At 25.4% G+C, this 15,190-nt stretch overlaps 1 protein-coding gene across 1 annotated transcript; it reads right to left on the bottom strand.

The window, feature by feature from the left end:
• Window positions 1–7,073: 7,073 nt before the first annotated feature.
• LOC113554638 (tonsoku-like protein) lies at window positions 7,074–12,732 on the bottom strand. Its single transcript, XM_026958564.1, has 3 exons — window positions 12,452–12,732; window positions 9,857–11,178; window positions 7,074–9,765 (listed from the first exon to the last, which is right to left on the bottom strand). Exons 2-3 carry the CDS (start codon window positions 11,165–11,167, stop codon window positions 7,138–7,140), a joined length of 3,939 nt encoding a protein of 1,312 aa, XP_026814365.1. The 5' UTR covers window positions 11,168–11,178; window positions 12,452–12,732; the 3' UTR covers window positions 7,074–7,137.
• Between the last annotated feature and the right edge of the window lie 2,458 nt (window positions 12,733–15,190).

The raw sequence follows: 15,190 nt of genomic DNA on the forward strand, positions 1-15,190 counted from the left end.
AATACGTATGTTCGGCATCTAGATATTATTACAACCGTACCTACAACGATCAGTCATATCATTAAATGTACATATACCCAAGAAGACGATGACATATATAAAGTAGATATATATTATTAATACACTATATGAATATAGTTCTACCTATCGTAAACGAAAAATACACGGATATCCTTCACCCCGTACACATATAAGTTCAACCAACTATAATAATATACGTACTACGTTAAATAGACGTATACAAAATAAGGTGTACGGAAAACGGTCTCTTTGTACGGTCTATTGTTTAAACCGCTTATCGCGGACACTGTGTACGGTCGGATAAAAATGTTCATCTCAGAACGCAAACACTTCGTAATATTATATACATAATATAATTATTGTAAATATAAATTATATATCTAAGTAGTAAGTATATTATATAATGTCAGTTATTAAAATGTAAAAATTAAATAAAAAGTCAATATAACAAACGTTAAAAAACGTAGTGTATTATCAAGTCAAAATAATCAGTTTTTTAAGTTTTTTTTTTAATTTTTACTGCTATATTATCAAAAGTTATGTTAAAAAGTAAATTAAAAATGTGTTCAATATAAATATAAATAAATAATAATATTGGAAAATTCGTTAAAAACTACATATATGTCATATCATATAATATAGCCAATATGGGAAATTTGTTATTTTCCTTTTTTGATGCTAGTTAAATAAATTTAATAGTTTATTATTGTCACCAGCATTGGATTTTTGTCTCTTATGAGATCTCAAGGAGAGTTGCGTTTTGGACAGATACTATAACGACTTATTTATATTTTATATAAATATAATTATTACTTAATGTTTACCTATCAATCTATGGCTATATAATAGTACAAAGTGTCCGTGTTCTGCTATCTCAATTTTCACTTAACTGTACAAAATGTCCGCTTTTTGCACTTTTAATGCTCGACCGTACAAAACGTGACCAAGAACCAAGCTGTAAAACTGTACGAATACAGTCCTACCTATCCTACACGAATGATAAACTTATGATTAAACGTATACTAATAATAAACATATTTTATTATCAACCTATAATTATAAATCAAAACTATCCTCTTATTATAAACATTGATTGTATACGTATAATTATTATTAAGTTAGATCTGGAAACGAAGCGTGGCATTTTGCTCGCAGCTTATCAACAAGTGGAGTCGCAGCTACAACGCGGCCTGTACACGCGTAAGATTATTCTTTTAGACCTGAAGAGATAGACGAGCAGACATCCTAAGGACTACAAGTTCTATATCAATCGAACTCTTGTTGGACATGGTCGTTTCAAGCTATATATTTTCATCGGATAAGACACACCCCTGACACGACGTACTTGTACTACTAGCACCTGTGTGTGATACTATCAAAAACACGCTATTCGACTACCCACATTGGAAATCATCATCCAGTGAGTAATGAAAGTATTTGTCGGAGACATGAACATTACCTCGAATTACATCAACAGGATATGCTGTGTGAGTGTGTGCAGGGCTGAATTTAAACTTAATAAGGCCATACGATATTTAAGATATGGGGCCCTTTATAAGTGCAGATATTATATGCATAGACGGAAATTGGAGTCTTTGGGGAGCTCAAAAATGGGGCTTAAAATTGTATTTTAACTCCGTCAATGATTATATGTCAGTAAGTACCAAATATGATTTTCGGAAATGATACAGAGAGATAAACTGAAATACAAATAAGAAGAATAGGTATAGATAATTGAAATAATAAATCTTATTTTTATTTATTACAAACTTAAAAATAGTTACTTCCTCATAATAATAATATTCAATACACGAGATATTTCTTCGTGTTGATCCATTTTGTGTGAATATTTTTTTTATTTTGTTTTTTTTTTTTTTGGTGTTGACTGGGGGCCCCATATATAATAATTATATATGTTATATGGAATATGACAAATGCACACTTGGACAATGCAAATTGTGCCGCAACATAATAAAACAATATTTTCATCGTTACTCGAAATTATTTCGGGAGAGAAGGGGGGACCCCAAACCCCCACCCACTTGTATACGTGCCTGATATGTATACAATACACTCCCTAATCGCCTAAGAACTGCTTTAATTTATATTTTTTAATTTCCAATGGCCACTATAGAATTGTGAAGTAATTGAGCAATTTCTAGTCATTATAAGTAAATTCTAAACTATATGGTAAAAATATAATTTGAATTTGATATGATACCAAGGTATATTTATAGAAACACTGAAATATAACTATTATTATAAATTTGTAGCTATCAACGATTTTCGATAACATAGTAAGGATCATATATTCATTAATTGTTTTCTTAACTATAAGAAAAATGTAATGATGACTAATTAATCCCCCTCCCATCCATGAGAGAGATTTAAATTCTAGTTAAAATGTTGCATACTTCAAAGATAAGTTATACCTACGCCCATGACCTATGAGTAAATTGTGAGTAAATAAACACTTATAATAATATAAATTAAATTAATTAAAATACGTATAAACTTAAATAGATTAACAACTACACTAAAAATAAAAATATGATTATCTGTTATACCTAAAATTTTATTATAACAAGGTAAATCATATGCTATATAACTGTTTATTTTCCCCTGTTTAATCATTTTTAATCATTGAAATGCTTTTATTTTATTTTATTTAGTCAAAATATTGTATAGCTTCCGCGCAACAAACTTAAAAAAGTTTATCATTAAATAAATGACTTACTCCAACACCGTAAAGATAAATAAATATTATTAAATAATAAATATCTACAGACTACAGGAAAATGCTCACAATAAAAGTGTACTTATAATGCCTATCTATAACGCCGTGTGATTGTCGTCATTAAAATGTATTAAAAAACAATTTCATGTTTTATAATAACTTATTCAATATTGCTTAAATGAAAATATGATTATTGATTAAATAATTTTAAGGTTTTGAGCAAACCAACAAATGTATTAATTTTACAATGATGTGTTTTTTGGTGTGTATACACAATAAATATTCGATAAAATGTGCTTCGATTTTTAATTTTGGAAGTAGTTTTGGATAGCAAATTTGATCTAGATTTTAGTTTATACTTTGAACCTTTGAAGAGTGGTTAAAATAAAAAATTCCCAGTAATTTTTTTCATAATCATGTAAAATAAACAAAAGATTAAGGAAAAACGAAAATGTTTACGCTAAACCAATTTTTGATTTCTTTATTTTGTTATAATTGTTCAAAAACGAATAACCCCAGGAACTTGAAATTTTCACCAAATATTTATATAATTTATGTATACGAGTATGATATAGTTTTTAAAATATTTTTTACTTTTTTTCAGCTATTTATATACAATTAAAGTTTTCGATATATTTTTATAAATATTAATAAAAAATATATAAATGGGTAAAATTACTTGAAAATTTAATACAAGGTTCTCAATAAGTTTTTCATTTCCCAATTAAAAAATATCGAAAATATAATATAGTTATAAATCATAATATTCTTTTATAATCATTTAAATTTAGAATTTGACAAAATTCGTCAAAATCTTAAAAATTATAATTTATTTTGTGGTTATAAATTCAAAAAAAAAAATTTTTATATCTAAGTTTTGAAAATGTAATACAATATTTCTCATAAGTATTTCAAATAGTAACCATAAAATCTAAAAAACATATAAAGACAATTACTTTTTTATAGACATTTTAAGTTCAAATTTGGACGAAAAATTACCTTTATTTAAACGATAAATAACTTATAAAGTTATAACTGTTACATTTGTTACATTATTATGAATTTTACTATACCCAATGGCATTTTTTTATTTTTTTTTAAATATTACCTATTTATGCTACAAACCTATTTTTTTTCTCTTTTACGGTATGTATAGAAAGATATTAAATGTCGAGTCATACAAGTTGATATAATATGGTATAAATATATATATTATAATAATTAAATACTAATAATATAATAAATACAACATTTATAGAAAAAATTTTACCAACCTTGAACATACCGAAATGCTAAAAGTAAAATAAATGACTTTATAATAGCCACATCAAAAAAACATATCATGAAGTATACTTATTACTTAATAGTTAATGATATAGGCTGACAGACCGTCTTTACTCAGAATTATTTTTCGTATATAATAAACTCAAATTTAACACATCCAGTGACCCAGAGCGGTACCCACTTATTGCTACCTTTTTTTTTATTAATAACACATTTTATAATATATAATATTTTTATAGTCTGATGGCTTCTTAAAAATATACATTTTTATGTTCTAAAATATATCTTAAAGATTTACCTACTATAGGAATACAACATTATCTACTATATGTCTATATATATCTTATAGATATGTAATCATTACATTATTCATATTTTTGTTTATCTCCACAGTATTATTAATACTTTGAAGGGTACAATAAATTTTATAAGATAATAAAATATGTTAATGATTTAATTGTTTTATAAGTAATATTGTAATATATAACAACCATATAAAATTACATATATCATATATCCAACTGTCGACATCAAATAGTTACATGAATTACCAATAACATAGACAATATAGGTACTTCTAAAGTTTTATAACGAAATATAAATAAAAAATAAACTATATGATGTTCAGATTTATTATTTAAAATAATTACTTTACTCGTTATTTTAATCATTAGTGAATTTCAATAACATAGAGAAACTTTGGAAACTATTGACTTCCAAAGTCCGGATGGTGTAGAACTCAATTATTCGATGATATTGGGAATTATGTAAATGTGGATATACTAAATGATAAATCATTGATTATATTATATAGTAATATAATATAGAGTTCGGAAGTTAAAGGATCTAAAATAAGCAAAATATGCACGAAAAAATAGTAAAATATACATGAAAAATATTAAATATGGAAAAAAAATGTATTATTAATACAAAAGTAAAATAAGAAAAAATAAATTTGGTTTATTTAAAATATAGTGGAAAACTGATTAATATTTTGACCTCTTATTCAACTCTACAAATAATTTAAAAATAGTAAATACTGTTAAATATCTATCGTATCGTATAGAACAACTTTAGTAACGAATAAACAATAAATAGTAAAAAGATAAGAATATAAGATAATACCTACAATAATAGTGTGATAGGGATTAAATGCGCATCGCGCCGTTAACGTTAATAGTAGTTGACTATGATAATGACAATATATACCAACGTTTAATAATAATGTGTTTGTATTACATAGGAAAAAACAAATAATTATTTTAATAAAATAAAAAACATTAAATTATTCATAATATGAGAATAGAAAATCAATGAAATATAAAATTTTTTCCTAAAATTGACAAAACAAGAAAAATATGAAATTTAAATTTTCGATTTTTAAGCTCACGCCATTACATAGTTCAAATTTCTAGTTTGGTCTATTATATACCGAGAACACAAAGAATAATATGCGACTCCTACAACTTTCGAACCATAGTAATGTCTGTAACAGTTAACAAGTGTCGAATAATAAAATAATAATATGTACGACAAAATGAAAAAAAATAGTAGACATAACTGATTTAGATTTTGTGCAGTTACAAAATCTCTTAAAAAACTAAATAATTTAAAATATCTGCATAAAAATCTATTTAGCTATGAACCAAAAGTAGTTATAATATAATTGAATGGCATAGTTATTAGTTATTATTTATTAATATAATAGCATAGTAATCTAGTACCATTGTGAAATAAATTTAATAAATAACTATTCAAGCAATTATTTTGTTGTTGATTATAATAATAGTTTGTGTAACTACAAAATGTATATATATTTTTTTTTTTATATAATAAGTAGGTAACATAGGTAACTTTGTAATGTAATTACCCATTTTATTTTCTATTCATAGACACCTTAAGTAGGTAGTTTTAAAAAATAATATCTTTAGATAGATAGATTATTTATGTCACAATGTCAAAATGTATGGATGGCCAAATAATTACATAATGCACAGTTTTAGTCTTTATCAATTAAATAAGAAAGTATCCACCTAATAACATTTTATTTTAGTATTAGATAACAAAAGACAACCAATACCATCATAAAAGTGATTTATTTTAATTATAATAATAACAATAAAACAAAAGTAAATGAGCAGACCCCATTTTACTTAGAAATAAGAAACACAAAAATTCAAGTTTGCAGTAATTTAAAATGTGAAGAATTGTATTATATGCATACACTACCATTATAGAATCCTGCAGGATAAGAAAACAATTGCATATACAAATACTATTTCCATGTGAAATCGGAGTGGCCACTGAGTACAATATATATACCAAAAATCTAAGATTAAACATTTAAATCTTTAAAAGACTGATTTTAAATGTTGCAAGTATTATTTTGATATTTTTCATACAAAAGGTGTGTGTGTATAACTACTGCACAACTAAACATATTGAGCGATAGGTACATTTTTATTTTATATTCTAAAATTGAATAATATTGCACATGTTATCAACCACTATAAGCATGAATATAATGTATTACGATTAATGAGTGTATAGTGTATACTGAACGTATCTACATAAAATATTATCCTTAAATATCTATTGTATACACGAGTGTTACTACTATAATTGTATGATTTCTATTAAAACATACCTTTGTCAGTTTGTCAACAGTTTAATTTAAAAATAAAACTTAAACTCAATCATAATGAAAATAATTTTTAATTTTCAATTAGAATATAAATAGACTATTTTTAAAAATGTCTGTATTTCTAAAATATAATTAATACCATGGTACTCTCTATTAATTCATATAAGTAGCCTTAACTTAAGTAAACTCATCATTATCATCTCAATTTGTATAAATGCATTAAAGTAAATTCAAAGTAAATTAAAACTAATTTATAATATGAATTATAACTAATTGTAAATTTAAAATATAAGATACGTTTAAAGTTTAGTATTTTTTTAAATATGTTTAATTATGTTACAAAAAGTATAATCTTAAACAGAAAAATAATAACTAATACATGGTATAAGTAAGTTCTATTATATTTTTAACAAAAATAAGTTATAAATAATTTATAAAAAATAATGTTTAATCACAGCGACACTTTTACATTGTACGGAGCATTTTTAAATAAAGTTGAATCACCATATCCAGATATAGACATTTGTTTTAGATCGATAGAATCAAATTGTGAAATATCAACTGGTTTACAGCCAGCCATATGAACAAATTTGACACTTAAATGTTTGATTCTGTCTATGCACATTTGAGTAACCTTTGGGTTGTCAGCTAGCCATATATGCCGTAAATTTCCAGCAGATTCCAAACAATTACACAATAAATCCAAGTCTTCATCTTCAAGATCAAGACTGGATAAATCTATGGAATGAAGGCAATCCGCTTGACTACGCTCCAAAAACAGCGTGCATTCTCGTAGCACCATTGATGAACCCGTATTGCGTACATTTAAATATTTTAAACGCATAGGGTCCAGTCGTATGAAAAATCCTGAAACTCCAGTTCGTCCTAACATATTGAAACTCAAGTCCAAGTCTTCAATATTATCTAAGTAAAGCTCTGATGCATAGTCATAACAATCGTGGTCAATATCTATGTCGCGAATGTACAAAGATCGTAAACTAGTAGAATGCTGAGTAATTAAACGGAGATGAGCTAGACCTGCATTAGTAATAGGATTATGACTAATATTCAAAGATTCTAGATTAATTAGCCATTTATTATTAGTTATTGAATTTGTCCAATAACCTATACCTATAGAACTAATATTATTGCAACTTATATCTAGTTTGATTAACCTCTGTAAATTAGATATGTATTCCGATAACATTTTCATTCCGTTATCTTCAAGAGCCACGCCTGACAAGCACAATAGTTGTAAATTATGATAATGGCATACCACATTCAGTGTTATATTTAAAACATTAGGCATCATTACATAATCTGACATGTCCAAAGTTCCAGTTGCCTGTAGAACATCTAAAAATTGAAATATGGGTTCATTGAAAGTAGTATTTGATTCCACACATAATTTTTTATAAGTTTCAATCAGAGTCTCTGTACTCCATCCAACAATGTTTCCCAAAACTTCTTGTAACCCATAAACTAAATCAATAGGATCATTTTCATCCAATAAAGCTCCATCATCTGTAGTCAAATTTAAAATAGGATTCACACCTTCAAGTTTTTGATAACGCCTTGAAGCTTCAGTAGATAGCCATTTTAAATTAATGTTTTCCTCACTTGCAGGTATTGGTACAAGGAATAATCTATTCTCGATCCTTACCTTAATTGTACGATTAATGTTTCTCAAAGTGTCATCTCTCTTCACATGTTGAAATATTGGAGCTGGTTCATCAATTTCCTGTGAAATATTTTTTATATTTAAAAATCCTTGATTTTCTAATTTACTTTGATATTTTTTTTTACTTGTGGATAGCATTAGAGGCTTATACTTATTTTTAACTAAATCTTTTTGTTTATCTAAAATAACAGTAATATTATCAAAGTCTTCATCAGAATCTGGTGTAAAACATTGAACTTCTTTATCTGACTCAACATCCGAAGAAACATCAGGAAATTTTTCATCATTAACCCAATTGTCTTTATCTTCAAAATTGATTTCTTTCATCGGTGAATAATCATTCTTAATTGTATCAGTACAATATCTTTTTTTTGGCTTAATAATTATATCTTCTTCTAACCATTCATCGGCTGAATTTTCAACCAATGGCGGCTTTGATACTTCATACTGTATTTCACTTTCTCGGCGTCTCTTGTTGTGATTTTTTAACTGACTAATGGTTTGTTTATAGTCTTCTGCAGCACCAGACGTATAGACATCTTCAAATTCAATATTTTTCTCTTTTCTCTCTAATCTGTCAAAATCCTCAATATCTTTATACGGTTTTCTTGATCTCTTATGACTATCAGGTATTATTCCTAAATAGTTATCAGTGGATTGTTGTCCATTTTTTAATATTTCTTCTACATCAGTCAAAGGTACAGGTGGGGTGTGACCAGCTTTTCGTAAGCATTCACTAAGACGTTCTACAATTGACCAAAAATGAGCTAATTTATTTGAATCTAATTCCTTTTTTTCCTCTAAAATTACTCTGTTACGACAAGCTATCAATGAATCAAGTGGTGTTTCTCCTTTATTTGTTCTAACCAAAGGATTTGCACCTCTATCTAAAAGACAATCTATAACTTCTAGGTGACCACACGCTGCAGCATCATGCAAAGGTGTAATACCTTCACAACAAGGTCCCCCACGATTATTAATATCAGCACCATGGTCTAAAAGGACATTAACAATATCAACATATCCATAATTACTAGCTTCGTGTAAAGCTGTCCATCCTAAAGCGTCACCTGCATTTACTGAATGACCTTGTTTTAATAAACTTAAAACTAATTTAACATTACCCTTAGCACATGCAGGTATGATAGGAGTTTCTCCTTTTTCATTTTTCTTTTCTGGTATTGTAGTCTGTTTATGCCTCTTTCTTTTTTTATCATCTTCGTCTTCATCAATATCAGAAAGGTCTTTTAGTGATACATCATCCCAGATATCTGGAACATCATACTCATCTTCTGCTGAATCAGTTTCATACTTAAGCAGATTATTTAGTTCATTTTTCAAGTCATTGACTAATTCTGATTTATTTCTGTCTTCAGCTAAACACTTCATTCCTTTAACCTGAAACAAAATGACTAAAAATATAAAAAAACAAATTTTAATAACAAAAGTATATTTTAATTTTTATAAAACATGCATTAGAAATACATACTGCTGTTAGCTGTAAGTATCCATCATTATTTTTTTTTGCAATACGTTGAGCTCTTTCATATATTGAAAAAATTTTATCAAACGGATCATACTGAGATTCCATAAGATCAGCAATATTTAATAAAGTTTTACAAGCTTCAATACTATTTTCACTATAAAGATTCAATTCTTTATAAAAATATTCTAATGCTTGGTAGTATTGCTTATTATCTTTGTATGTTTGTGCTAGTGAAACATAACAAGGTATTAAACTTTTATCAGTCATACCACAACGTTCAGAATTTTCCAACATTTTCTCATAGTAAGTAATTGCTTTAGAATATTTTTTTAGTGCTACGCAAGCATCTCCCAGTTTTTCATTTAATTGTCTTCGTTGCTCGTAATCTATTTGTGACGCCAATAGCAAACTGTTTTCAACTTGACACATGACAACAATTATTTTTAGTTTTTTTATTACTTCTTCAAATTCATTTTTAATAGGCACTTTTAGTTTGTATGCTTTTATCATTGCACGCTTAGCAGTCTGGTAGTCATTTATGTCTATTAAAAGTTCAGCTTTAAGGCATAAAAGTTCTGTTCCAATATACTTTTTATTTGAAAGTCTAGATGCAATTTGAAGACCTTGATCAACACAAGCAATTGCTTTTGAAAAATTGTCTAGCTTAGAATATAAAGTACTCTTTATAGAATAACACTTGCATAATTCTTCGTTCAAATCTGCATCAGTACATAATTTCATTGCTTTATTTATATAGTCCATTGATTTATTCAATTCATTAGATGACTCTTCACAAAGACTTAAATTAAGGTAAAGCCTTGCTTTCATCTCAGATAAAGTTTTTGTGCCAACTTCTTTACCTAGTTTATTACATACTTCTAAACTTTTTAGATAATATTTAACAGATGTACTTAGTGCTTCTGATTTTTTATGCTCATTGGTATCAAATGTTTCAGAGCATAAAAAATAAGTACGACCTAATGTGGCTAATGCCCTTTGCTGTTCAACTATATCATTTTTAGAATTAGAAATTTTAAGATGAAGTTTCTGATGTTTAATAGCATTTTTAAAATCACTTAGATAACAATACATTTCACCAATCATTCGATTTGCAACACCCAAACGTGTTTCATCACCACAGCGATTAGCTGCTTCTTCACACTGTTCATACTGATTCAATGCTTGTTGATAATCTTCTTGGTTAACATAAATGTCAGCCAATTCTTTACAAGCATAATAAAGATTTTCAAAATTATTTTCCAACAATGCTTTTTCTTTTTTTTTTAACCATTTTCGTTCTTCCATTTCATTCATTATGTTTCAAGCTAGAAATAATAATAAAAAAATTAGATATAAATTAATATAGATCAAATGTCAATATAAGAAAAATAATTTATAGAAATAAATTTAAATAATAGAAACAACACAATACAAAATATTTTGCATTAATAATTTTTAAAATAAATAACTAAAAATAGTAATAAATATCATAAAATTAATACATTATATATAACATGGATGGTAGCTGGTAAATAATATATTTAACTGAACAAAAAGGTAAAAATTGTGTCATTTTGGTGCAGGAAAAAGTCTACTATCAATAAACACATTTTAAAATAATAATAAAACATTTCATTCAGTAAGCTATTCAGAAATCAATTTAAACTGGCAAAGGCGAGATATGTTTTCAATATTGCTTGTATTGGCTTTTGTTAATCTTTCTTCATTGTCAGGAAAACTACTAAAAAAAAATTACCTCATTTAAAACACTAGTATCTAATATATAATTTCCAATCTATCTTTGTCTGTGCCACATGAAATAATTTTTTTATTATTCATTAATACAAAGTATATCTTAATACTATACAAAATTAATCATCAAAATAGACCTAAGTATAATACTCAGGTCTGGATAAAATGTTAAATATGTTAAATGATTAAATGAAAAACACTAAAAATCACAATTCACCATAAATAGGCAATGTTAAATAAAATATATCTTATTCAAATAATTAGTGCTATTAAATTGTCTATGAAACTACATTTTTTTTTTTATTATTATTATTATTTTTTATTAGCCATTAGTATAGAACTAATACGACTCAACAATTAATATACATAAATAAGATAAGACGATACAACTATCTTATGTTATTATTAATAATTTAAAAAAATGTTTTCTATTGCAAAAACTTAGTATCAGCAATTCCAAATGTAATTAAGAGTTTATATAGTAAAACTGGAATTATTTAAATTTATGAAACCAAACACTTAGCTTAAACCACTAATTATTATTACTTAAATATGTTTTTGAACAAATTTGTAAAATTTTACTTTAAAAAACTTTATTTTATCTCTTAAGTACTAATACAAATAAGTATTATGAACAAAATAGGACTTGTAAAATAATAATATAAGTGTATCTGTTAGGTAAATAATTTGAAAGAACAATTAACAACCTATTTATTTTATTAACCTTGTGTTATAACTACCTAATTGAGAACTAAATAAATAATTTTTGAAAAAAATTATATAATAAAATATTAAATAATTAATAATTTTATAATATAATTTGTTTATAATAATATTGTTACTTACCAATAATTAAAGCTTGGTATCTACTTGTGTTGCTATAAAGCATTACTAAATTTAAACATTATTTTTAATCTAAGAATTTTTAATTTCTCAACAAAATAACAATATTATAATGATATTGACTTAAATAATGAATATTCAATGATATCCAAAATATATTGTATTACTATTGTAATTTTTCATAAAAAATACTTAATATTATCGTAGGTATTGAGTAATGAGTATTGACGGTTTTTCACGAAAAATTAGGATTAACATGTTTATAAAATGATCTTGCATGTATTATGTTTAGATGATAATATTTACTACAAACAACACATCTTTACTCTTTTGATAGGTAATTCGTAGTTAACTGATACAGAAGTTAATACCGCCAAATTGTAAGAGGTTATTGTTAAAATACGATAACAAAATACAAATCATGGAAGAACCGACCAGATGAATTTAAAATAATACACAGCCTCGGAATATTGTACCTACCTATGTTTCAGCCTGCAGATGTTTTACATTTACATTTTACTCGTTTAATAGTTTTTAATTTTCTATTCGTATAAAAATAGTGATTATAAAATTACAATTGTTATACGAAAATGTTGAAAGAATAGACTGGGATTCAAATATCCAATGAAATGAATAACAATAATATATATTATATAATAATTAAAAATTATTATGCTTATACATCCACACGTCCCAGTCGTCCCACACAATTCACAAACCGACTGAAATATAAATATTTTGTATACCAAAATATTATGCTTATTAATTTTTACATTAAAATATTTTAACTACATTTTAATAAGTATTTAATATAAATAAGTAGTATGTTGTGTATTTCTATCTAATCTGATAATGTGGTACTTTGAAGACAAGCAAAAAAATTTGGCATAAAACATGATTTTTTACTTCTAATTATACGACTTACTAAAGGGGCTTGCAGTAAAAATACCTAGACTAAGAATTGTTAAATATAGTTTTTTTCTAAAATTGTAAGTAATCTGATTTTAGATACTGTCATGTTTCATTAATTAGTTAAATAATTAAATAATAAAAACAAAAAAAATGTATTAATTAAATTTGCTAATTAAATTGTCAACATTTTTTTTTTATTTCCGACAATACCATTTTAATGAAAATGTTGTAAATTACATTTTAATATTGAACTTCATAGCAGAATACCTATATTATGTAAAGTGGAACAATTATAAAAAATATACGTTACATTTTTATTTCATATGTTACAACAAAACTTATCAAATTATCATTAAGTAATGAAAGAGAAGCATCTTTGTATTTCAAAACAGATCGAACAAAGCTATACTTTAAAATGATGTAGACAAAGTATTTTTTTTTTTTTAGTTTTAAATTTGAATAATACTAATCATAGTATTTTTATATATTTTTAAAGTTTTTATAGTCACTGATTTTATGAAATTTAATCAATTAGTAGCTATATGAATTGCCAAAGTCTATAGATTATACAGGTTGCCTCATAGTCTCCTAAATATTTCGATCACCCCGCACCATTCCTTGTCTACTGACGTCACCCGAAGTCAAAAATTTACGGCGGCATATTAAAAATGCATGTGAACGTATGTATTTTTATTTTTTTATGGTATTATTTTTTATTATACTTAACTGATTTACTGCTTATTATTAAATATCGATGTATTATTATTGAATAATGGATTTTATTACTTAATAATACGCTAAATTATGTGCAATTATTCATTATTTTTCGTTATTCTTTTGGACAGGTTTTAATAACACCCATATAATAATATATTTAACTATTTTCTTAAATTTTACAAATCGTATCTAGACATCCAGTTATAGTTACATGAAATCATAAACAGCTACTCCTGTACTTAAATATTTTTGTTGATCCAAAATTGTAATTCAACTATTTGAACTGAACTAAAAAGTTTGACTATTTTAGTTATTACTTAATATTATTTAATTAAGTAGAAATGTATATATATAATGTGAGTAATTATTTTTTTGTTGATATTTAGAGTAGGTACATTACAGATAAATTCAAAGCCGTATCTGAAGAGGGTACAAAGAGTCTGGACCCCCCTAGAAATTTTTAAAAGTAGAAATATTTTAGCGGTGAATATAGTTTATTGACATAAAATTTTCAGCATTTATATTTAAAAAAAATGTTGGACCCACCGAAATTTTTTTTCAGTTACGGCCATGGATGAATCAATTACAAAAATAAAACCTTTATTATTGTCACCGATTATTTTATTGTACAAAATATTTTGAAAATTAAATTATGTGAAGAAAATACCAAAATACGTGTCTTTTTAATTTTTAATAAAAAAATATTACATATTTTTAATCTCCCTAATATTATTAGTAGTCAGTAGACTATACTAAATAAATGGACTAATCTTATACATAAAAAAAACTTACGGAAACATTCAAGACAAATTATATAAAAGTTATAGTGGTGACTTAACTCAACAGACACTAGATGAATATTTGATATAGCTATTACTGATAAAATAAAACTATTTTAATTATTTTTTTTAACTTTTTTAAATTGTATTAATTGCATTACATAAATAATGCATTTTTTGTAACACTGAAAACGTTATTCAATATACAAAAAAAAAATCCATGTCTTTTTACAGTTTTTGTTTAATGTTTTTAAACGTTTTTGATTATTACGCTTTTGATCAAGGTTTTCAAAAACGTTATTTTTCTATATTGTTTCCAAATATTCAATTTAAA

This window comes from Rhopalosiphum maidis, chromosome 2, assembly GCF_003676215.2.
Source record: "Rhopalosiphum maidis isolate BTI-1 chromosome 2, ASM367621v3, whole genome shotgun sequence".
In the NCBI taxonomy this organism is placed as follows: Eukaryota; Metazoa; Arthropoda; class Insecta; order Hemiptera; family Aphididae; genus Rhopalosiphum; species Rhopalosiphum maidis.